The 25,023-nt window shown below is 39.6% G+C and overlaps 1 protein-coding gene across 1 annotated transcript in view; it reads right to left on the bottom strand.

The window, feature by feature from the left end:
- The window catches only part of dhx37 (DEAH (Asp-Glu-Ala-His) box polypeptide 37), a 40,235-nt gene that overhangs the window by 12,154 nt on the left and 3,058 nt on the right, over window positions 1-25,023 (bottom strand). Inside the window, exons 2-20 of the mRNA XM_059988243.1 lie at window positions 24,352-24,480; window positions 23,324-23,493; window positions 22,304-22,416; window positions 19,035-19,392; window positions 17,255-17,403; window positions 15,579-15,671; window positions 15,209-15,305; window positions 12,844-12,957; window positions 12,322-12,423; window positions 11,756-11,870; window positions 9,974-10,072; window positions 8,050-8,117; window positions 5,987-6,113; window positions 5,337-5,413; window positions 4,085-4,317; window positions 3,164-3,275; window positions 2,388-2,494; window positions 2,102-2,290; window positions 61-185 (exon numbers count right to left, since the gene is read on the bottom strand). Of these exons, the coding sequence (XP_059844226.1) occupies window positions 61-185; window positions 2,102-2,290; window positions 2,388-2,494; window positions 3,164-3,275; window positions 4,085-4,317; window positions 5,337-5,413; window positions 5,987-6,113; window positions 8,050-8,117; window positions 9,974-10,072; window positions 11,756-11,870; window positions 12,322-12,423; window positions 12,844-12,957; window positions 15,209-15,305; window positions 15,579-15,671; window positions 17,255-17,403; window positions 19,035-19,392; window positions 22,304-22,416; window positions 23,324-23,493; window positions 24,352-24,463 (2,560 nt within the window). The 5' untranslated portion in view covers window positions 24,464-24,480. The remainder of the gene's footprint in view (window positions 1-60; window positions 186-2,101; window positions 2,291-2,387; window positions 2,495-3,163; window positions 3,276-4,084; window positions 4,318-5,336; window positions 5,414-5,986; window positions 6,114-8,049; window positions 8,118-9,973; window positions 10,073-11,755; window positions 11,871-12,321; window positions 12,424-12,843; window positions 12,958-15,208; window positions 15,306-15,578; window positions 15,672-17,254; window positions 17,404-19,034; window positions 19,393-22,303; window positions 22,417-23,323; window positions 23,494-24,351; window positions 24,481-25,023) is intronic.

Here is a 25,023-nt window from a genome sequence, read left to right as displayed (position 1 = left end):
ATGTTCATGATACTGATAAGAAAAAACTGTAACCCAAAAATGTTAAGAAATTCTTTGTACCTAGCATGACCATGATGTCTCCAAGTTTAAGAGAGGGACCTTGCCCAGCCCAAACACGCTGCATTTGTGAAACTCTAGCTTTCTTCTTTTTCAGTTCTTCTGCCTTCTCATCATTGATTGCTGGTCTGGAAACAATAAGCTAAAAATGTTAGACAGTAGTTTGTTCTAAGAAAAAACAAACTACGACAATTGTTCTGGAGCAGCCATTGTTGGAGTGGGGCTATGGTAGGGAGTCCAGTATTGGCTCAAAAGGCTTGAGCAAGTACAGATGGAGGTCCTATGTAGATTTGTAGTAAGATTTCCCCCCCTTTGTTTACCTATTAGTACATAGCTACTGTGCTGAGAATGAATCCACAGCTGGTGGTGTTTTCTTTGTGTGAAATGTGGGAACTCTGGGAGAACTCCACTCTGCCTCATGGCTACAACATGTGAATTCCATCCAGTTGCAGCTCCTCAGACACCGTGTTAAGGAACTGGAGCTGCAGCTCAATGAACTTCGGCGCACATGGGAGAATGTGGAGGTGATAAATAGGAGCTACAGGGAGGTAGTTATCTCTAAGTTGCAGGAGGCAGGTACCTGACTATCAGGAGAGGGAAAGGAAATAGGTAGCTAGTGCAGAGTACCCCTGTGGCTGTTCCCCGTATTTATAAGTATACTGCTTGAATATTGTTGGGTGGTGGGGGGGGGGGGGGGGGGTGACATGACCGACCGGGGTGATGCCTCAGCAAGCAGGTTTGTGGCTCTGTGGCAAGAAGAGAAGAGGAAAGAAGTGGAGTGCAGTACTGTTAGGGGATTTCATAGTCAGAGGAGCAGACATGAAATTCTGTGGATGTAAAAAGACACCTGGATGGTATTTTCCTTTCCAGGCACAAGAGTCTTGGATCGGGTCCACAGCATTCTAAAGGGGGAGGGTAAGCAGTCTTAAGTCATGATGTATATTGGTACCAACAACATAGGTAGGAAATTGGAGGAGGTTCTGCAGAGGAAATGTAAGGAGTGTGGTAGGAAACTGAAAAATAGGTCCTGCAGGGTGGTAATCTCTGGATTGCTGTCTGTGCCACACACTAGTGAGACTAAGAATAGATGACTTGGCAGATTGATGTGTGGCTGAGGAATTGGTGCAGGGGGCAGGGTTTCAGATTTCTGGAACATTGTGATCTCTTCTGTGGAAGGTATGACCTGTACAAAAAGGACAAGTTACACCTGAACCTGAGTGGGATCAATATCTTTGCAGGCAGATTTGCTAGAGCTGCTGGGGAGGGTTTAAACTAATTTGGCAGAGAGTTGGGAACTGGATATTAGGGCTGAGAATGGGGCATTTAGTATACAAGTAGATGTGGTGTGAAAAAAGACAAGCAGATGATACGGCAAAATTGTGGCCAGTGAAATGGGGGCAAAATCAAAAAGGGTGATGAATACAGGACTAAAGGTGTTATATTTGAATGCACACAGTATATGGAATCAGGTAGATGATCTTGTAGTACAATTAGACTGGCAGGTATGACAAAGAACTGATTGAAGATTTCAGAAAGGGTAAGACGAGGGAACACACACCAGTCCTCATACAGGGATCAAAAGTGGAAAGAATGAACAATTTCAAGTTCCTGGGTGTCAATGTCTCTGAAATCTAATCTGGACCCAACAAAGGAGGTTCACCAGCAGCTATACTTCATTAGGAGTTTGAGGAGATTTGGTATGTCACCAAAGATACTTGTACATTTCCACAGATGTACCATGGAGAGCATTCTAAACTGGCTGCATCATCATCATCTGGTGTGGGGGGGGGGGCAGGGGGGGAGGTGCTACTGCACAGGATTGAAATAAGCTGCAGAGTGGAAAACTAAGTCAGCATCATCAAGGGGACTAGCCTCTGTAGTATCCAGGACATCTTCAAGCAGTAATCCCTATGCCATCAGATTTCTGAATGGACACTGAACCTATGAACACTACCTCACTACTTTTTTCTTATTTCTAATTTGCACGAGAGATAATCAGAAGGCAAAAATTAAAAGTGTATTCAAAAATTAATGGGAACTCTACCTGTCAAACTGCTCAAACAGCTCTCTTACAGTCATCCCAGAAACAATCACAATGACGTACTGCATACAGTCATGTTGTTTGCTTAAAGCCAGCATTTTTGCATATCGAGGTGCCACTGGAAAAGATGCCATTGCTCTACCAAGTGATGTGATTGGACAACTCAGCTTTGCTCTTTCTAATTCTTTAAACCTGAAAGGAATGGAGAACAGCTTCAGTGGTACAGTCATCACTAACATCATATTTGGCTTAAGACAGTTATAGCTTAAAAAGGTGCATGAAAGCTTACCTTCCATGTTTTGGTGGCTCTTCCAAAGCTCCAAGGGAAATGAGCAATTCCTCAGCAGCTATTAGTGACTCTCTTGATGGAGGTGTTGGGAATGGAAAATTGATCACCTATGCATAAGGAACCAAATTCATCGTGCATCTTTTACGACCACAATATTGCATAGATTATAAGAGCAAAAATGTTGCAATAAAGCTTTGCGAAACATTGGTTCAGTCACAAATAAAGTCTTGTGGTCAATTCAGGGCACTGTACTTCAGGGAGGAAAAGAAGTTCTTTAATAGTGTGCAGAAAGGATGGAGTTGTTTCAAACTATTCTTATTTCAGAAGGCAAAATGAAGGTGATCGGCAAAAGCACCAAAAGTAATAGAAGGATTTTATAGCAGCAAGTCAGGATTTGCGATGTTCAAGTTGAGAATTGGAGAAGTACAGGAGAGGAAGGAAATTATGAAGCTTTAAAGAGTGGGCAGGCCTCAAAAAGGCCTGCTTTTGCAAAAAACCAGCCACCAAGTCACTGGGAATATTTAAAGCAGTGATAGGTGCTTGATTAGTAAAGGTGTCAAAAGTTAAGGGGAGAAGGCAGGAGAACGGAGTTAAACAGGTAAATAATCACCCATGATAGAATGGTGGAAAAAACTCTAAGGGATGAATGCTCTAATTCTGCTTCTGTATCCTGTGGTATTATAATTCTTTGCCTCCTGAATTAAGTGCACAAGCTGTCAGTCCAAACCAAAACCATATGTCCCAAACGTAGGAGGGTAATCTTGCTACAAAATTACCTTTTCAATGTTCAAGTCTTTCATCTGTAGAACCAGGTCATCCACAGGCCTTCTTGTAATCTCAGCTGCAGAGAACTTCTCAAAGTCAGTAAAAACTGCTGAGGAGTATAGCCTGCACACAAAAAAATCTCTGCATTTAATGTCTAGACAAGTTCTGATATTTAATCCAACAGACCACAGATGTACTCTGCATCACTTCATATCACATTTGGAGAATTAAGTTCATTGTAAGAATTTCTTTGGGGATGTGAATTTTCACCCTGTTTCATCTAAGCAGAGACTGCTTTAAAAAAAAAACCTATCCCCCACAGACACTGCTCTACCTGCCGAGTTGTGGCAGGTTGTTTATTGTGCCAGGTTCTGGCATCGCAGTCTCTTTGTGGCTTCATTTGGAAAAAGAAACTAAAGCAATGAACCAAAAAGCACTGTTAACAATTTTGTTTTGCATTTAAGTTACATTTTCAGCATCAGCTAGAACCAATACCATTAGGTAGATCCCTGTTCTCAAGATGTTTGCCAGTGCAGATCCACTACGAATAATACAAATATATTAGAGAGTTTCAAATCTTTGGTGTTCTTTATCCAGAGGGTTCTCCACCCTCAGCTGAAGGATTCGGTAAGTTTTTTGTTTGTGAAGCAAATCAAGGAATCTGGAATGGACAGTAAAATGGAATGGCTGTGGAAGTTTAGGCATGATCTCACTGAATGACAGTAAAAGTTCAAAAGGCTGTACAATTTAATTCTGTGTCTATTTCTTAAGTGAAATTGACCCAACAACTGGCAGAAATAACGCTCACCTCCTGATATCTAATCAATGGACTGGAAGCTCACAGGTAATAAAATTTCTCACTTCGACGGACAGGATACCAGTTCAAAGTGCCGCTCCAGTTTTAAGAATGGCTGTTATGTCTAATTACTGACCTGTAACAGTGACCTGGTTCTGTTCGTCCAGCACGACCTGCTCTTTGATTCGATGAAGCTTGAGAGATCCAAGTAACTTTGAACGATGAGACCCCAGTAACTTTATCATAAAAGCGTTTTTTCACCTTTCCACAATCCACCACATATTTAATGTTTGGGATAGTGAGAGAGGTTTCAGCAACATTGGTTGCTACCACACACAATCTTGTGCCATTTGGAGCTGGATGAAATACCTAAGTAATAAAGAATCAATATTTACGGATTATTAGCAAGCTTAAATAGGAGCTCTTAAATTCTGCATAAAATACTTGTTTTAAACCAAGAAATGATGAGGCATAACTAATTTCAACACTTGAACTGTGATCTTTGATCTCCTCTATGCTTTCGGGAGCTGGTCCACTGACAGCAGCCTTCTCCACAAATACAGCAAATCCATTGGACAGATCAATGAAGCAAAGTAACCATTCCCTTGCAGGCCAACATCTCCAGAACTGAGGCTGTAAACAATGGGCTGTTGGACATACCACACAATTTGCATAGTTAACACCAGGCTCCCAAAACTGACACTCTATTGTAGTTCTATTATAAGGTGTTGTTACCAGTTGAGAAGAGAAAATTCAAAGTCTGTGTTCAAAGCTACCCTCAAAGCTGCACAATACAACATTCCCATTGAACTCCTAGGAGGCCCCTAGCTCATGACCACTCAAAGTAGCACATGAGCGTTCAGGATGGTATTGTGAACCTCGAGATAATGTTTTGGGAGCAAGTAGCAAAAGCACCAGATCACCTCACAAACTTCCACCTACCTGCCCAGTCAGTCACCTGCCCCATCTGTGGAAGCGCCCATAGTTCCTGCATTGGACTCATTAATCAGACATCTGGAGAAGCAATCCCAAGCAAACATCTAAAAAGACAATGTCTACGTATTCCTTGTGCTTTAAACTTCTGAATTCAAAATTTAAATATTTAGTTCATATATGTGCAAATGTAGCTTCTTTACTTACTTGCAAAATAGTTTAAAACTTGTCACAATGCTGTGTATTTTTCTCAGTTTGAGCAAACGTATGAAACCAGTGGGGAAAAAAAATAACCATTCAAATTTGAATCAAAATTTCTGAATGAATATTGAAGCTTTCAAAACTTACATAGCTAGTATTACATTTACTAAAATGCTCCATGGCACAGTACCTGTAATTTTTCGAGCATTCTGCAATCGAGAGTTCACACTCAGATCAGAGAGGAGAAGGCTCACCTTTGCCTGTTTATCTGCTGCCAACAATGAATACAGTGGAAGAACGTAAAGTGGACTAGAAGGATCCGACTTCTCAACTGTGTATACAAACAAATGAATGGATCAGCCTTTGATCACATAATGACCACAATGTTTTAACAAAGGAGAAAGATTTTTTAAATTGAAATGAACTGGCTTCAAGCCAGCACAGCACCGCACTTTACTCGTAGGAAGCCTTTTTCGACTTTTTGGCAAATACTTCTTTGAGTTATTAAAAGTTTCATTCAAACACAAATGGACAATTATTGAGATCACTACTTGTACAGCAATTGTTTGGGTTTACCATGATTCAGTCAAACCACTATTTGATGTAGAGTCCAGTGACTGGGAAAAAGTGATAGAGACACTCTGGTCCTGGACTTAGACTGAAATGTGCTTACAGCAAACTTCAAACAACATAGCTAGCACAAATTGGCCCCATCTAATGAAATCAAATGATTTCAAGCATTTATAATGCCAAAATAGCAATACAATAATCTAAATAATTCCCCCAAATTGTAGCTAATTTAGTTAGAAACATGGTGATACTAACAAAGTATGGGTTCATCTAGTTTTCCATCTACAAAAATTCTTCCCATGTTAAAGCAGAAAAAGACCCATCATCTGTATACCTTCTTCTGAATCATCAATGTCTTCCAAATCCATATCAAGATCAGAACCAACTTCATCCTCATCACCAACACCTGCCTCATCAACTGGCATTGCAGAGTAATTAGCTAGGTTAATCTTTGGTAAATTCTAAGGTGAAAGAAAAACAAATTTAGCACATATTATTACTTTGAAAGTACCAAGAAACATCGTGAATCACATCAATGACAGGTCCATGGAAGGCCAAACTTTTCATCAGGACCAACGTTATCCAGATAGCAAAACACAATTCATAATTGCTAACTGCACAAAAGGTTGCAAGTGTGAAGAAATTAAAAGTACAGAGACTGCAGTTAGATTTTGTTATATAGTATCTTGACACTTTTCCAATTTTTACTTGTAGTTGCTGCTCTGTATTTTTTTTTGAAATCACAATTCTGGAGTGTTTTCCTCTGGGCATTTCATATAAAAAAACACTGTGAATGCTAACCCAAAGCATGAACACCTGATTATATCAGCATTCTATATTACTGAAACACTAACTGAACTTTGTTTTCCTGAAGCTTTGAGCTATGCACCCTACAGTGTAAAAACAAAAGTCCCTAGACACATTTAGAATCGCATTGCAAATTGCCAAATGATATTAAAGTGGCAATCCTACGCAGTACTGCATATTTGCAAATCAAATTGATTCAAGAGGTTCAGACAACAGAGCTTATACAAACTAACAAGCTGTATTCTGAAGGACTAATTTCTGGGTGTTGGGGTGGAGATATTTATCTACCAAAGGAGATGTAAGGCACTCCTTCCCTCTGCTAGACTGCAGGTCACCCTTGAGTAAGGTGTAGCACCTGCTTAGCCCCTCCCCAGCCCCCCCCCCCCCACCCCAGATCAGGGTCATGTGAAGCCATGGAAGCAGATGAGGGATGGTCATATGAGCAGCTGGTACATTTCCCAAGTCCTGGTTATGTGACCACTGACGCCAGTCAGACAATCTCTGAAGAGTATTGATAATGGCTGGGGTCAACCGTCTTGTAAAGACACTGCCCAGAAGAAGGCAATGGCAAACCTTTTTTGTAGAAAAAATTTACCAAGAGCAATCATGGTCAAAGTCTTACGACACAGCATATAATGATGGTGAGTTTGTTATTGCTGCTGTATGACTAAACATTCAAAGTAAACATGCTGTGTGGAAGATGGGAACCCTTTATTTTCTCCCAGACTAAAGAAACAGCTAGTGTACTGAACACCTTTAAAACAATACTCCCATATTTGTCATCAAACACAAAATGTAGAGAAAAAGTAACGCTTTCAGTGTAGTGAGAATCACAAGATGATTGTGACACTACTAAAGGGCCATTATTCTTCCTGCAGGTGGCTCCAGAGATGCATACAAGAGGTGCCGCTGAAAATGGGAGCATCTGATCCCAGATGTTTCATCTTGCTTCAGCCCATGTTTACGCATTAGGCTGTGGGAACAACCAAATCAGTGACAAATCACCGTCCAAAGGCAAAGGGAAAATCCAAACAGCCAAGATTCATGGGAACTGGCTTACTGCAGTTTTTTATGCAATACAGGCTTTGCTTTAACAATACCAATTCTACTTCAGAATCTTTGAGATGAGGATATTAAGTTAAATTAAATTTACCGTTAAGATATTGCAAAGGTCGGCACAGTCTGAATAATACAGAAAGAAACCCAAAAGACAATCAGCATAGTGCCGTAACTAGTGGAACCACAGCCTCACAGACCAAAGAGCACTGGGTGCAAATCTCTCCGCAGGAGTTTGTGCATTCTCCCTGTGATCCTATGGGCATTCTGCAGTTTGCTCCTACATCTCAAAGACATGCAGCTGGGTAGGTTAACTGTTTGCAGTACATTCCTCCAACTTGTGTAGATGTGTGGAAGAATGTGGGGGAGCTGAAGAGAATGTGGGGAGAAAAAATAAAATTGCGATTAATATAGGATTTGTGCAATGGGTCGGTGTGCTGAGAAGCCTGTTTTTATGCTGTAAATCTCTAACTACAGTAATATGATGGTCAAGTCACAGTATAGAATATAAAAATAAAAAGCTAGAGCACATACTGGTTTAGGTTTGGCCTTCTTAAACTTCTTTATTGCTTCAACTGAATCATCCGCGGCAGGATCAACTTCTACATTAAGGAAAAAAGAAAACACTGTGAATGAATGAATGAATGAATGGCTGGACCACTGCAGTTCACATATCCAACAGAAAGTAAACTCTCAGGTGTTGGTGATGATTGTTCGCATACGCTCTAAATTGCAACAGTAATGTGACTGTTTTCTTTAGAGGTTACACCTAGATACTCAGTCGTGGGGTCTAGTCAACGATTGCAAGTAAATCTCAAACTTAAACAAAAGTCAAAAACTAAGGACGTGGCATATTATTTTGTACAATTAAGAACTATCATATGTTCTCACAACAAGGATAAGTTTTAGAAAATGAGGTCGAGGTTCTTACAATAGAAATCTGGAGTTAAAATTTGACAAATGCTACTCCAAAAGTCAGATACATCCCTAAAGCAAGGAGGACACATGATGATATGATAGCTCCAAACCAAGTCATCGTTGACATTTTGCATTACATCTGTTTATCCTCTTTAGAATATTTCCTTAATTTATTGTTTTCAGCAAAATCGCAAATCTTTTATTAAACCCATTTAGGATTTTGATTACATTAAGTACGTTGAATAAGTCTCTCATCTCCCCCACTCTACTTCGACCATCAGGAAAAAAAACGTTTGCCAAATGTTTTCTGGTTAAAATTGTAATCTAAATGAAATAAAACTTCAGACAGTATCACCTTTTCAGCGCTGTCAAACCTGGATTTTGCATTGCCTAGAGCATGTTGCCCAATCCTTAATAAAACAGGGTTATGCAGCGACAAAGCAATTAAAAGGTTATTGAGGAGGGCCAGATAAAAAATAGGTTACCTACCATGCCTGAAGCCTCCTTATGCCACATATCATTGTCTGTGACTTCCACCATCTTCATTGGGATCCTACCACCGAACACATCTTTACCTGCACCCCCCACCCACAACTTCTGCTTTCAGCAAGGATCTCTCTCTCCATGATTCCTTTGTCCACTCATCCCTCGTCATTAATCTCCTTCCTGGCACTTATCCCCGCAGCAGCAAAAGTGTTACACCTGCCCATTCATTTCCTCTCTCACCTCCATTCAGAGCTCTAAATAGTTCCTCCGGGTGAGGCAACACTTCACCTGTTGGGGCTGTCTACTATTATCCAGTGCCTTCTCTACATTAGTGAGACCTGCCATAAATTGGGGGAACCACTTTGTCAAGCACCTCCACTCCATCCACAAAAAGCAGAATTCCCAGTGGCCAGCCAATTCATTCCTATCCCCTTTCCTGTTCTGACATGGCCTACTCTTCTGCCATGATGAGGTCGCTCTCAGATTTGAGAAGCCACATGTCATATTCCAACCTGATGCAAGAAAACAGGTGTTACCAACTTCCCCTTCCCTCTTTTTTAATTCCTCACTTTGGCCTCTTACATCTTTTCCTCACCTGCCTATCACCTCGCCCTGGTGCATCTCCTCCTTACCTTTCTCCCATGGTCCTCTCTCCTCTCCTTCTCCAGCCCTTTGTCTTTTCCACCAATCACCTCCCAGCTTCTTACTTCATCCCACCTGACTTCACTATCACCTTCTAGCTTGTCCTCCTTCTCCTCCCCCACCTTTTTATTCTGGTATCTTCCCCCTTCCTTTCAAGTCTTGATGAGGAGTCTTGGCCCAAAATGTCAACTGGTGATTTATTTCCATAGATGCTGCCTGACCTGCTGAGTTCCTCCAGCATTTTATGTGATGCTCTGGATTTCCAACATCAGCAGAATCTCTCGTGTAGATGACGAAAGGTCCTCCACACATTTTCAAACATTCTCTTGTCAATATCCTACTTCCACACATTTGATCAAATATTATTATTATTAAAAGATATTTGATGTGCTCTGCAAAGCAAAATGTTTACCTTGCAAGGTGCTGTTAGGCCTGTAGGGAAAGGCTCTTCTCAGCCTTCTGCAAAGAGAATTCACTTCGGCCTGCCCTGTCAGAAATACCAAGATACCTCCTACAAGAAATAATCTTGATTTGTGATCATTTGAGTTCCAAAAGAATGCATGTAAATATTTAATCAAAAAGGTATACATTTTCTTAAAAAAACCACTTAGTCCTAATTATGCAAGATCAAAACCATATTAAGTACATTAACATGCAGGGTCAAATAGTACAGTACTGCGCAAAACTTAGGCACATATATATACTGGGGTGCCCAGGACTTTTGCACAGTACTTCAGTAATTTTATGTATTGCTCTTAATGCTGCCACAAACAAAAACTGCCCATGACATATGTGAGTAATGATAAACTCTATGGGTCGCTGTAATGGACTGAGAGTGGGAGGGGGCAGGGAGAGGGAAATCATGCTTGGGAAAAGGGAAAGGGAGAGGGGAGGAAGCGGGAAGCACCAGAGAGACATTCTGTAATAATCAATAAACAAATAGTTTGGAATCAAATGACCTTGCATGGTGTCTCAGGGTTGGGTGTATCTGCACCTACGCCATCCCTGACCCAGGTACTCCTCCTCTGCCACCTGTCCCATACCTCTCCTGCGGTGTTCCCCCTTTCCATTCTCAACATCCTTTGCACCCATAAGATTTACAAACTCGCTCTCTGCTCCACATTGACAAATACAGTATTGTGCAAAAGTTTAAGTCAGAGTCAGAGATAGATACAAATGGAAATAGACCCCTCTGACTTATCCCATAGTCTGCACTGAACAATGATCACCTACTTTTACACGAATCCAACCCTAACCCATTTTAATTCTCCCAACACTGCTGCTAAATCTTCCCAGGTTTTACCACTCACTTACACACCAGATACTTTATAGCAGGTAATTAACCAGCAACTTGCACATATTTAGGATGCAGGAGGAAAATGGAGAAAACCTATACTGACCGCACTGGAGGGTGGGGGAGTCAAGACTGGTCAAGCTGCTCTTCTGTGTTGAAAGAATTAGATGTTTTCATAAATGTGTATTTAATTGAATGTCCAAATCAACTTTTAGTCATAGAGTCACAGATAATGGATGCAGGTCCTTTTGTCCAAATCATCCATGGTGACTGTGTTGCTCACTGGGCTAGTCCCATCTGCCAGCACCTAGTCCACGGCCTCTAAACCTCTTCTCTCCATTTGCTTATCTAAAGGGCTTCTAAATGTTGCTAATGTGCCCAGTACAACCATTAATTTTGGCAACTCAGTCCAAACGTGCGGCACCCTTTGTATGAAGAAGATTGTTCAAGATGGCGCCAAGCTGCAGACTCTGTGAAGATTGTGGTTTAGACTGAGCTGTTCTTTTAAGTTTATAAAAGTTGGGTGTGTGAGAGAGTGAGAGCGTGGGAGAGGAAAGGAACTAGCTTAGGTGTTATTATTTTGTTGCTTCTTGTGTTCTGTGCTGTTCTGACGAGCATTGTGGGCATCCTATATTGGTGATGTAATGTGCGGCACTTGTGGGCTGCCCCCAGCACATCCTTTGGTGTGTTGGTTGTTAACACAAATGGTGCATTTCACTCTATGTTTCGACGTACCTGTAATAAATAAATCCAAAATCTGTTTCTTATGTTAAAAAGAGTTGTATTTTGAGCCCAAATTGAAGAATTCCCTCAGAAGGAAATCTTCCAATCAGAAAAATTTAATTAAAATTCACCTAGATGAACGTAAAAACTGAAAGGCACTAATGGCAATTTTCTTACCTGGAGGTAACATCCGATGGATCTTGCTAACTTTTCTAAAAGTCTCCCCTGCATAGTCATCAAGTGGAGTCCGCTTGTTAAAATGAACCGTGACAGGAAACTGTCTGGCATCCACCTTAAAGGATTATTGGAAATCATATTTACCTAACTGTCCTCAAAATGTTTTTTAACCCATATTATAAAATGATAATATAAATTGAGTAGAAGGAAATATGTGGAAAATTAACATCTTTAGATCAAAGATAAAGGAAGAATTTCTTTGGCCAGAGGGTGAAGAATCTGTGGAATTCATTGCCACTGATGACAGCGGAGCTCCAATGTGTACATTTAAAACTGAGGTTGATAGATTCTTGATTAGTAAGGGTGCCAACGATTACAGGGAGAAGACAGCAGAATAGGATTGAGAGAGATAATAAACCAAACATGGTGGAATGGCAGAGCAGACTTGATGGCCTAATTCTGCTCTGATGTCTTATAGTCTTAAGGCATTTTCTTACAATGTACCTCATATCAGTAAACATTTCTACATAACATTAGTATATATTAGCATGTTATAATTATATTACCTTAATGACAGGGGGAGAGGTTGGAAACAGTCTTTTATTTTCTGTAAAATCTTCCACACGTAGAGTAGCAGACATCACAATCAGTTTCATTGGCTGCCCTTTCTGTAGGGAACAAGTAGTGATGGACTTAGTTCATGTGCAGAGGATAAATGTAGAAAGTAACAACTTATTAATAGCTCTATTACATTAATGAATCTGATAATGAAATCTAAGAGTTACATGGATTCCATCTGATTTTTTTATTTGATCATTTCTCCAATAGCTAGATCATAGAATATTTTAAGTTTTTGTAAAAACATGTACATTTTTTCATTCTATTCTTGGAAAGAAATTAGTTATGTAAGCTTCTTTATTGGGGTAGTTTGTTTCCTAGAAAATGGATGGTCATCCAGAATATGATGGTCAAGAAAATAGAAAAAAAATTATTTGTTTTGTTTTCCCGCTTTCCAAAGCACACACATAAAATTCCATGGGAGCAAATTTTATTCTGTATCTCAGATTTTTGGGCAATTCTGTTTTTACCTTTTCTCGAAGTGGAACAATACGAGACAGCAGACCAATCAGGATGTCTGTATACACACTTCGCTCATGAGCTTCATCAATGATAATCACTTTGTATTTTGTCAGCAAAAAATCCTGCAAAATTTAAAACATTTTTCACAATTTCTGGCTGGAATTGAAGCACACAAATCTGTTAAACCTAGGTTAAGCCTATAATTGAACAAAATTACTTCGGGATATTTTTAGACATTACCACTTCAGTATTAAATAACGTAATATGACAACTTGTAAAACTTGGTCATTTTCAAAACCTCATTTGAAATGTGCAGATTCACTGGTTCATTCAAATCCTTTCATTAAACCTTGTAACAAAATCTTAGAAACTGGTATCTTCCTCAAATATATTAACTGAGTAAGACAGTTCTAAGTATCCCCTTAGATATGTAACTCAAGGTCCCCACTCAGGAATACTTTGTACCTCAGTGAACTTTACGTAAATAGTGAAAATATGCAATGCATACAAAACAACTGTAATATGAATGACTAAATATATTATTTTGGCATATTGTGATCACAATCTTTTTTGCATTCCAACACAACGTGAAAATGAATCACCACGTAACAATGGTGCTTAGTCTGCCTAAACCATAAATGAACTAGTGCTCTTGTATTAGGCACTGTTGACCAAGGACAACCAGCTTTAGATAAACTGCAGAATGTACAAGCCCAGAGTTTCTCATGCGGTCTTAAATGTAGCAACAGCTTCAAAGAAATCAATAGCCTAGAATTTATAGTTGTAACATCAGTCACAGCTTCACTTGCTTGTCAACATTATTGCTAAAACTGAGGGCAACTTTTACAGTTATATGCTATTAAGTAGGCATTGCTGGTTTAAAGCTGCTCCTCCATGAGAGGGCTATTAAGCATATAATACCATATAATCAGATTCAGTGTAACTTCAATTTCTTAAATGCACCATTCCTGCTGAAAAATAACATTAAGCATTACAGGTTTGAATGAAATCCCTATGGAGCTTGCCAGAAGAGATGCAGATCTGAGCCTACCCTTGCTGGGGTACCTAGATCCAGAGGTGAAAATCACAATAAAATGTCAGACATTTAGGTCAGAAATCAGAAATACATTCTTCCGAAAGAGAATAGTGAATCCACAGTATTCGCTACTCCTGATGCCAAAAACAGTGATCACTAGATTTTAAGATGCTAGAGTAATTGATGGAAGTGGGGTCCATGCTGTAGAATGGTTCATGTGGTAGAGTAGAATCCAGATAATTAGTGTCTCTTGCTTTCAGTCTGATTGACTGCCCAATGTGCTTGACATCAAAGTTCCTGCACATCACAGATCATATACAGCTGGTGTCTAATTGTAGATCAGGTCAGGAAAGGGAAATCCATGTTGGGATGTCTACTGATTGTTGTAACAGCATATCTCATCCCTTTTTCATCAACTGGTGCATCATGCTTACTCTGGAAAATAGTGGCTAACAAAGAGCTATGGCACAGAAATAGGCTATTCGGCCCACCTAGTTCATGCTGAACTATTAATCTGCCTGGTCTCATTGCCCCGCACCCTGACCATAGCCTTCCAATACCCCTCTATCTAAATCTCTCTTAAGTACTGAAATTGAACCAGCACCCAACACTTCGAGTGGCAACTCATCACACACTCTCACCATCCTCTAAGTGAAGAAATTCCACCTCAGGTTCCCCTTAAACATGTCACCATTCACTCTTAACCCATGACCTCTAGTTCCAGTCTCACACAACGTCAGCTGCTTGCATTTGCCCTATCTACAGCCCTCATAATTTTGTATATCTCTATCAAATCTCCCTTCGTCCTTCTACCCTCTAAGGAATAAAATATTGAACACAGAACAGTATAGCACAGGAATGGGCGCTTCGTCTCACAATGTTGTGCTCAACCTCAATTGACTGCCTACACAAGGCCCATATCCTTCCACCTTACTCTTGTTTATGTGCCTTTCTAAACACCTCTTAAAAGTCTCTAATGCTTCTGCCTCTGCTACCACCCCAAGCAGCACATTCCAGGCACTCACTACTCTCTATGTTTAAAAAAAAATTCCCCCTCACATCCCCTTTGAAATGATCCCCTCTCACCTCTAATACCTCTGGTATTAGACATTTCAACACTTGAAAAAAGATATTGTCCGTCTACTTTATCAATGCACCTCATAATCTTTTAAATACCTATCAAATCTGTCCTCAGCTCCGCCACTCTAGAGAAACATCCCAAGTTTGTCCAGCTTCTCGTTGATCATGCCCTCTAATGCAGGCAACATCCTAGTAAACATGCAATCAATCACCATCAAATTATTATTTTTCTAACAATAAATATTAATTCAACCCACCTTCTGCACTTCTTTTAGAAGGACACCATCGGTCATAAACTTAATTTTTGTGTCTTCAGTTGTATTTCCTTCATATCGTATTTGATAAGAAACCACCCTTCAAAAGCCACAAGTTAAATAATCAGTATTGTCACAACTAAAAGAGACTGACTAAATCATCTACAAAACCAGTAGAACTGATAGGCAGAGAACTACACCAGTATATCACTTCAAACATTTTCTGCTCGTGTTCTATTTAGCAAATGACTTACAACTCATTACTCGTCAAAAGGTAAACTTCAATCATTTTTTTACTAGTGCAATTTGATCTCTGTTAAAGCCTTAAGCACAGTAACATTTGAATTCATAGTAAAGGAAGAAGAAATTTTACCTCTGCGAAAGATTCATTTCTTTTGCAACTCTTTCGGACATACTTATAGCTGCTACCCTCCTGGGCTCTGTGATGCCAATGATTCCATCACCACTGTGGGCAGTAATCAGGGAAGCACTTAAAGTACAAACTTAGTCATTAAAAAGCTTCGCGTTTATTCTAAACCTGGGGTTCCCAAACCTTTTTATGCCACGGACCCCTACCATCAACCAAGTCCATGAACCACAGGTTGGGAACCCTTGTTCTACACAATAATTAGGTAATGTGGGTTGAACCCCATAATTAAACATGACTGTTCAAAATTTGCACCATATTCATTTAACTGTCTCCCGCTTCAATTATCAGCAGAACAATCCAATTTTTTCTAACTCATAAACCCGTCAAGCTTTCCCATTCTTTTTACTTCACTGTTCCAAGTAGGAGAAGTCTCCCTGTCACACTCTTGGCAAAGTGGTTCTCCAGAACTGCTTTATTTGGTTTTTCTGGGGGATATTTTACACTGAAGGCCGCTTGCCAAATGGACATGCTGACTGAGCTAGAAAAGTGTTCTCGGGGATGTCATGACCTTGCAGCAACGTACTTTGAACACCATTTTTGAACTATAGTTGTCTTAAAGTCAACTGGGCCAAATTTTGGATAAGTTCAATGCACACGGGCAACTACATCACATTCAACACATGCACCAGAAGACAAACTTCTACTCTTCCATCAATGAGCTCTATTAAATCACACCTCAAAATCTTCTTGGATGAAATCAAGCCTGTTCTTCCTTTCAATTTGCAGTCCTGACTCTTATCAGATTTTTAATCCATTCTTTCCTTATCTTTTCTAACGTCTTCATGTTATTATTAGGAATTGAATACTTTTCTCTAATCTGGCCAAACTAAGGTTGTATAGTTTAGCATAGCTTCTCCACTTTTTAATTCTATACCATAAAAAATAATAACCTAATTGATAATACTTTTTTAGACTTGATCAACATATGGTACATCTTGTTCATACTATCTGATAGAAAATTAGATCAGGACTAATGCACCAATTCAACTAATCATGCATGAATTTTACAAAAAAAACATTCTGTAAATATAATTTGAATCAATACCTCATTCAAACCATATAAACAGAATAACTAACAATATTTCACTCACTTAAAATACTTACAAATAAACTCCAATGTTCAACATTGCAGTTTAAATGTATTTGTATAAAAAGGTTTCTGACAAACTTTTATCTTAATGTCACAGTAAAATTAGACAATTGCACTGAAACTAAATATTTTCCATCAGAATTCCGAGGAAGGTGTAAACTCATTTGCTATTTTGTTGTTACTGAATACATCTTTCTTTAGAAAAATAAACAAATTTTGTGAATATTCCTGGGGCAGCACATTAGCCTAGTGGTTCAGCTCAACGCTTTACAGTACCAGCAACCCCGGTTCAATTCCCGCTACTGCCTGAAAGGTGTTTATATGTTCCCTGCATAGGTTTCTTTTAGGTGCTCTGGTTTCCTCCCACAGTCCAAAGATGTACCAGTTGGTAGGTTAATTGGTCATTGTAAATTGTCCCATGATTAGACTAGGGTTAAATCGGGGGATTGCTCAAAGGTCTGATTCCCCACTGCATCCCAGTAAATAAATAAATAAATGGATAGATAGGTAGATAAATTCTCAAACATACCTGGCATAGCCAGCTTCATAGACAAACTGGGGAACTTGTGTTGTTTTCCCACTGCCTGTCTCACCACATACAACTACAACTGGATTGTCCTTAATGGCCTCCATGACAACTTGCTCTTCTGCTAGAATTGGTAACTTGAGGCGAGCTTCCTGGAAGAATAATCAGAGAGCAAATCCTTTGAAGTCAGTAAAAGAACCAACTGACTAAAATAGAAGGTGAAGTAATATGTTTATTGATGACTGCAACTGAGATAGTCTACATTATGAATTGATGTAGCATTACAACTGCCAAACTTATAACTTAATAAGCTGGAGCCAAATAGTCAAATCTCATTTTGAAAGTGGCAAAGAAACACTGGACAGGTTTGCAAGTTTTTATGAATAACATCAAACCACATCAAAATCTCCATTTTCAAACTAGCTATTTCAACAGCTCAATTTTATACCGTGTAGAAACAATTGCAAAATGTATTACATCAAGATAAGAAATGCACAATGTATCAGTTCCATGAGCATATTCTACAGTCGACATATAATTTAAGGGGCTTGCTGAGGTTGCATCTGGAATAATGTGAACAGGAATGTTTCGCCCTTCTGACAGATATATTTACAATTGAGGATGCAAACGAGGCTCATCTGATTGATTTCTGGGACGGTGGATTTGACTTCCAAGGAGAAGTTAACCAGATTAGACTTATTACTGCCTTGCATTTATAAAAATGAGAGATGACCTCAGTGAAGTGCATTTCCCATTGCCTGCATGTCTGGAATGAGAGGTTGTCTTATAGCAAGCAAAGTGATAAAGTTAAATGTCTTCATGTCATGAAGAGCACAATGGGATTAACACAGGAAAAGGGGCCAAGGGAAAAGATAAACCTCAATCTCAAGTGGTAAAACAAACTTCAGGGAACAGTGTCCCCCTGCTTCCATTCTTATACAGGTGATGAGGTTATCAGGGAAGCTGAAAGAACATCACTCTTCCATATCAAGCAGTGTTTGCCATTACCAGTATACATGATATGAATATGAATCAAATCTCCTTACAGGTATATACAGAAAATGGCAGTGTGACTTCTACACCACAGTATGGCTTTAAACAATCGGAAATTAGAAATGCAAAATGAAAATTGCATCTTTAAAACAACGATTCCAGATTAATATTAACTATTAATATCAAAATACCAACGCCTTTGAATGGAAAATCCTACAAAAGGTAGTGGATTCAGCCCAGTACATCACAGGGAAAGCCCTCCCAACCACTGAGCACATCTACATGAAACTTTGTTGTAGCCAAGAAGCATCCATCATCAGAAATCCTATCACCCAGGCCATGCTCTTTTCTTGCTGTTGTCATCAGGTAGAAGGTACAAGAGCCTCAGGACTTGCACCACCAGGTTCAAGAACAGTTACTACTCCTCAACCATCAGGCTCTTGAACAAAAAGGGATAACTACACTCACTTGCCCATCCACTGAGATGTTTCCACAACCAATGATCTCACTTTAAGGACTCTTTATCTTCTTCTTCTCCTCTCATGTTCTCAATATTTATTGCTATTTGTTTATATTTGCATTTGCACAGTTTGTGCCTTCTGCACTCTGGTTGATCTTTCCTTGATCCTATTGTAGTTACTATTCTATAGATTTGCTGCGTATGACAGAAGGAAAATGAATCTCAGGTTGTATGTGGTGACATATATGTACTATAATAATAAAATTTACTTTGAACAAAAGAAAAGTGAAACCCTAAATAAAAACAGCAACTTATAATTTGTTACAGTACCTGAATCTCTGGGGTCCTATTCACTAGAATAAAAACTGCAGGTTCCGAGGAAGGTTGCTTTGTTGCATTTTGGCTGGTTTCCTTATTAACAGAAGGTTTCTCTGTCAGTGCTTTGGAAGTGCTCGAGTTCTTAATTTGTTCATTGCTAACATTCTCTTTTGTGATTGTCTGTGTGCTGCCTCTTTCCTCACTTTCTACATCATCCATTTGTTCTGCTTCTTCATCTGAACTGTCTGAAGATGAGCTCGTTTCAGATTCTGGTGCTTCCTCCACAACCTCTGAGCTTCTTTTGAATCTTTTTCTGTTCGCTCCACTAACACTGTTGATTTGGCACTCGTTGTTAACCTTATGTTCAGACCTAAGATGTAGAAAGTCATTAATCCTTTAGTGTTATTAATTCGACAAGTGAAAAGAAGAACAGTGCAGAATAAAGTGCTACAGTTACAGAGAAGGTGCAGTGCTGGCAGACAATGAGGTAGATCTGGGGTTTCCAACTTTTTTCATGCCAAAGACCCCTACCATTAACCGAGGGGTTCATGGACCCAAGGTTGGGAATCCCTGAGGTAGATGGTGTAAAATCAATTTATAAAAGGTAGTAACTGAATATAACGCAACCTCAATACAACGAGATTGTAAATGGTTTTGGATATACCACACAATTATTATGTCCCCAAAAATGGATAAATGCTAGTTTCATTTACAGGGTAGGTATTAAGGCTGATTTATACTTGTACATATGGGCTATGCCACAGCCTACACTGTAACCCTGATTTTCACTTCTGCATTGCTCTACACCATAGCAAGCATGCATTGGTGTGTGCCAAAACACTAGTTGGCAGAGGAGTTTCTATGCCACTGTGTTGAGTTTCTTCGTGAGAGACATGGACAAGGAATGTATTTCAAACATTTTCGCATGTCGGCAGGTAGGTTTGACAATTTGGTTCATCTATTTCGCATCAGTGTACGCTAACTAGTGTACAGGTGCTGACAATTTGATGTCTATCCTGCAACTTATAAATGGGGTGCCATACATAAAATAACCTAGTTTCCTTAGCCAAGAATATTTTTTAGCAAAATAAGATACAAAATTGCCAGACAAATGTGTTCAGATTTACATTCTTCTCAAATTAATATAAAATTATCCAAATCACAACCAGTAGAATCTTGGAGATCTTCAGTTAAAATAAACAAAACAAGTAGAATATCAGAAATAAATGGTGCCGTAAACAAATGGCTAAGTACATAAAAAAATTATTACTATTTCAGAATATGAAGACATTTGGAAAGAACTGCTTTATGCTGTCTACAAATAGTACGCCTGAAATTGAACATCCCTGTAAAAGCTCAATTCTGCAAATGACAATCCATGGGGAAGTCTAGCATAAATTAGATGGCAGACTGTGATCTCAAGTTTACAAATTAATATACAAAAGCAAAATTGCTTTTTGAAACTTAATTATGCTCTATCAGGCAGATTATACGGTGCCTTGAAAACATATTTAGCCCCTAAACTATTTTCATCTTTTACCGTCCCATTCTCTAAATTTGAAATACATTAAAATCAGATATTTCAAGCAAATCTGCAAAACATTATGCAACATGGTAAAGCAAAAGAAAAATTCCAAAACCTGTCAATTTACTAAAAATTTAAAATCAAAATTGAGAGGCTGAAAAAGTATTCATCCCCTTTGTAATTACTATGCTAACTTTCCTCAGGTGCAATACTATATATTACCAGACCAACTCACCCAATTTGATGATGTAGAAAATTAGAGGATCACCGGAATAAAGACCCCCTCTATATCTGTAAGGTCCAACAGTATGGTAGAGTTTCAACAGACCAAAGCAAAATTAAGACAAAACAGCATTCAAGGCAAGTCAAGGAAATGATAATAAAGACAGATCTGGGAAAGGCTACAAGACCATCTCAAAGGTACTGAACATACTTCAGAAGTCACGAAAAAGTGAAAAAAAAAACAACCACAGTCACACTGCCTAGGTCAGGCCACCCCTTTAAACTTGGTCGCCGGAGAAGAATGGCACTTGTAAGAGAGCCTACTCTGTCGCCAACAGTTACTCTCAGTGAGCTGCAGAAGTCAGTGGCTACAACTGGAGATGAGGTTCATTGCTCCACAATCTCGGAGAGGCAGCAAAAAAAGAGTATTTATGGAAGAGTGGCAAGGAAGAAGTCCAGGCTTAAATAAAAAGCATATCCTTGCCCGTAAAGACTTTGTAAAGCATAACTTAGAAAATACTATAAAGATGAAGAAGATCTGGTGGCTGGATGAGATTAAAGTGGAACTTTCCATTTTCAACACTACGTAGTACGTGTGGTGTAAACCTATTAGAAAAATTGTTATATAACCTGCTCATCAGTCAGGTAACACCATCCCTACTTAAAATATGGTGGAGGGAGTATCATGCTTTGTGGATGCTTTTCAGCAGCAGGGACCAGAAATTTGGTCAGGATTAATGGGAAGATGACTGCTGCTAAATACAGAGAGATCCTGGATAAAAACCTGCTAGTCTCTACCAGAAAATTTGACCTGGGGAGGAGGTTCACCTTTCAGCAGGACAAAGACCCAAAGCACACTGCCAGAGCAACCATGGAGTGGCTTCAAATGAATAAAATTGAAGTCCTTGAGTGGCCCAGTCAGAGTCCTGACCTTAATCCGATCGGACATCTCTTGCTACCCACTGCTGCAGCTCAACTAACCTGGCAGTTTGAGCAATTTTGCAAGGTGGATTGGGCAGATCTTGCTCCACTACGCTGTGCAAAGCAAACAGACTTATTCAAAAGACTATTGGTTGTAACAACTGCGAGAGGTGATTCAACTGTACAGAGCAAAAGGGGATGAATACTTTTGAACTGCTGACATTTCAATTTTCAAACTTTTAATTTTTATACTTAGCAATTTCCTCTGTTTTGTTTTGCCCTACCATGAAAAAAGAGCATTTGATTCACAAATAAAAATTCCCAATTAAATTTATCAAAATCCCTCATTGTAATACCCATTTCTGTGAACAAAGGGTTGGGGCTGAATGCTTTTTATAAGGCTCTGTAGTAAATGAACAGAAATCTTATGGACAATAGCCAGCTTATGTCCCTAAAGGACTAAAGGGGTGGGGGGGGGGGCAGGGGTATGTGTAAACTTTTCAGTGCATTTTGTAACAGGCAATATTCACACACACTCACGTGCAGACATCTATCATACACACGTATATACACATACATAAAATAATTATCATAAAATAACAAAATAACCTACAGCTTTGTCTGGTACAAGCGTTCTCCGATGCCTATTTTTGAAGTAGTGTAGAAAAGTTTCATCTCTGACTCTGAGACCTGACATTCTGCAAGTTTGCTCAAAATTTCTTTCCTCTGTGAAGAAAAATGGAAATTAGTTGAAAGGGTTTTCAATGGCACAAAATTATACAGAATGCAATAAGTCAGGACGATTCCCTTTTATTGTACTCACCATTAATTCACTCGGTGAGAGAGAATGCTAACTGCCACTTGTTACAATTAGTAAGGTTTGTTTAATGGTGCTTTAAGGGGATTGAGTTTTTTAAAATTAAGCAATAAACTTTCAGTTAAAAGAACTTGGAAATTTGGAGTAGAGAAACTCTGCAGATGCTGAAAATATAAGCAAAACACACAAAATGCAGGAGGAACTCAGCAGGCCAGGCAGCATGTATGGAAAAGAGTTTAGTCGACGTTTCTTCCTGAGACTCTTTGGCAGGAAATTCTTTGCAATCACAGTCTGGACCAAAGTGTAAGGAAGGCAGAGTCCAACAGAGGGAACAATACCAGTTGGGTCCAGGTCAGATCTTCCACCAGCTTCAGGGGAACTTTTTAAAAAAAAAATACTTTTCTTGGAATATTATCCTTAAAAATCTTTGCTAAAACTGATTGTTGGTTTAAAACAAAAATAGCTGAAATGTATCTTGTGGATGCTGCAGATCTTGGCAAGTGAGGCTGTCAATATAGAAGGACATTGAAACCCTACTTCACCTGAGGTATGGCTACCAATAGATTCATTTTGTCAGCCATAAAAGGCCTTCAGCCGTGAGCCACAGACTCCATGGATTTGACACAGTTCTACTTTACAAGATTGCAGGCTAACTTGTTTATCCTCAGGGAGATGGTCTCTAAAATTTCAAGCCATTGTGTATTTAAAAAAAAACATAATCAAAAATAAAGTTGCACAAAATTGATCTTAAGTGAAATCAATGTTAAAGCACCTATACTAAATAGGGCTTAGTATTTAATATTGAACATGGTTAACCTGAACTTTCTTTTTCTTCTGCTCCAATATTTTCTCCAGCTGTTTCCTTCTCTTCTTGCTCAGAGGTTGCTTTGGTGCCCGAACTTCTTTGTTCACCTGCTTCTTTTTCACTCTTTTTGCAGGTAATACCAGTGCATTACACTCATCAACTCCTTTTAACGTAATTCCATCTGCAAAATCACAGCCGGTTTAAAAACTTCATTCGTGTCTGATCAGCAGCAAGCATACAGAGTCACACTTTAGAAACACTGACTCCAAGACTGGCATGTGGATGAAAAACAATAAAGTATCATGGGCTATGAAGGAGAAAAGAGTTAGATTGATCAAGGAGTAGCTCAAAAGGTCGACACAATATTGAGGGCGCAAAGGCTAGAATTGAATTGACTTTATATCTTATATTCTTCATATATGTGAGGAACAAAAATCTTTGTTATGTCTTTGTCTAAATGGGCAAAGCACTATTTATAGTAATTTATAATAAATAGTATGTACAACAGGACAGTCAATATAACATAGAAATACAGTTGTATCAGCATAAATTAATTAATGGCCTGTGAAGAAGCTGTTCTGGAGTTGGTCCTGGCTTTTATGCTATGGTACCGTTCCCAGATGGTAGCAGCTGGAACAGTTTGTGGTTGGGGTGACTCGGGTCCCTAATGATCCTTTGGGCCCTTTTCACACACTTGTCTTTCTAAATGTCCTTAATAGTGGGAGGTTCACACCTATAGATGCGCTGGGCTGTCCACACCACTCTCTGCAGAGTCCTGCGATTGAGAAAGGTACAGTTCCCATACCAGGCAGTGATGCAGCCAGTCAGGATGCTCTCAATCATGCCCCTTAGGAAGTTCTTAGTTCTGTGATGTACTACGTTCTTTTCTGTCACTCTCATACAATGAACAGAAAACCTTGAAGCAAATTTTCAGTTCACTGGAGTACATCAGTAAGCAGATGAAGACGGGGAGATTGTCAGTTACCTTCAGAGTAATTTAAATTTCTATTCAGCTCATTAATTATTTTCTCATACACACCTTCCAGCTCAATCTCAACCTTGACGCCATCATCAGATTGTGTCGAACTGCACGCCACAGAATTCCCCTGAACTCTTGCCTTCCAGTTGTGCCTTTTACGCAATCTCCCCATAATTGAAAATCCACGATCTGTCACAGAGAAACGCAAACGTCACAGCATCGGCCGAAGAGAAAGAAATGAGCAGATAGAGCTGAAGCAACAGGTTTAGGGATGGAGGACAGAAAGGACAGTAGGGTCCAACGCGCACGCGATTGATGGTAAGGAGGTGATGGAACAATGGTTGGGAGGGCACGAAGACTAGGGTTAGCCAGAGAATACACAGTCCAGATTTGTGGAAGACACGAAATCTGTGGTGAGAGGAAGGAGTCTGGGGGAAGGTTACAAAGTCCGAGTTCAAGAGAGGGAATGGGTAAGGGAGTGTGTGGAGACACAGAGCCTGGGTCAATAGAGGGGATGGGAGTGTGTAGAGACACAGAGCCCAGGGTCAATAGAGGGGATGGGAGTGTGTGGAGACACGGAGACCGAGGCCAACAGAGGGGATGGGAGTGTGTGGAGACACAGAGACCGGGGTCAACAGAGGGGATGGGAGTGTGTGGAGACACAGAGACCAGGGTCAACAGAGGGGATGGGAGTGTGTGGAGACACGGAGACCGAGGCCAACAGAGGGGATG

This window comes from Hypanus sabinus, chromosome 13 (genome assembly GCF_030144855.1).
Source record: "Hypanus sabinus isolate sHypSab1 chromosome 13, sHypSab1.hap1, whole genome shotgun sequence".
NCBI lineage: Eukaryota > Metazoa > Chordata > Chondrichthyes > Myliobatiformes > Dasyatidae > Hypanus > Hypanus sabinus.
This window is presented reverse-complemented; position numbering and strand designations above follow the sequence as displayed.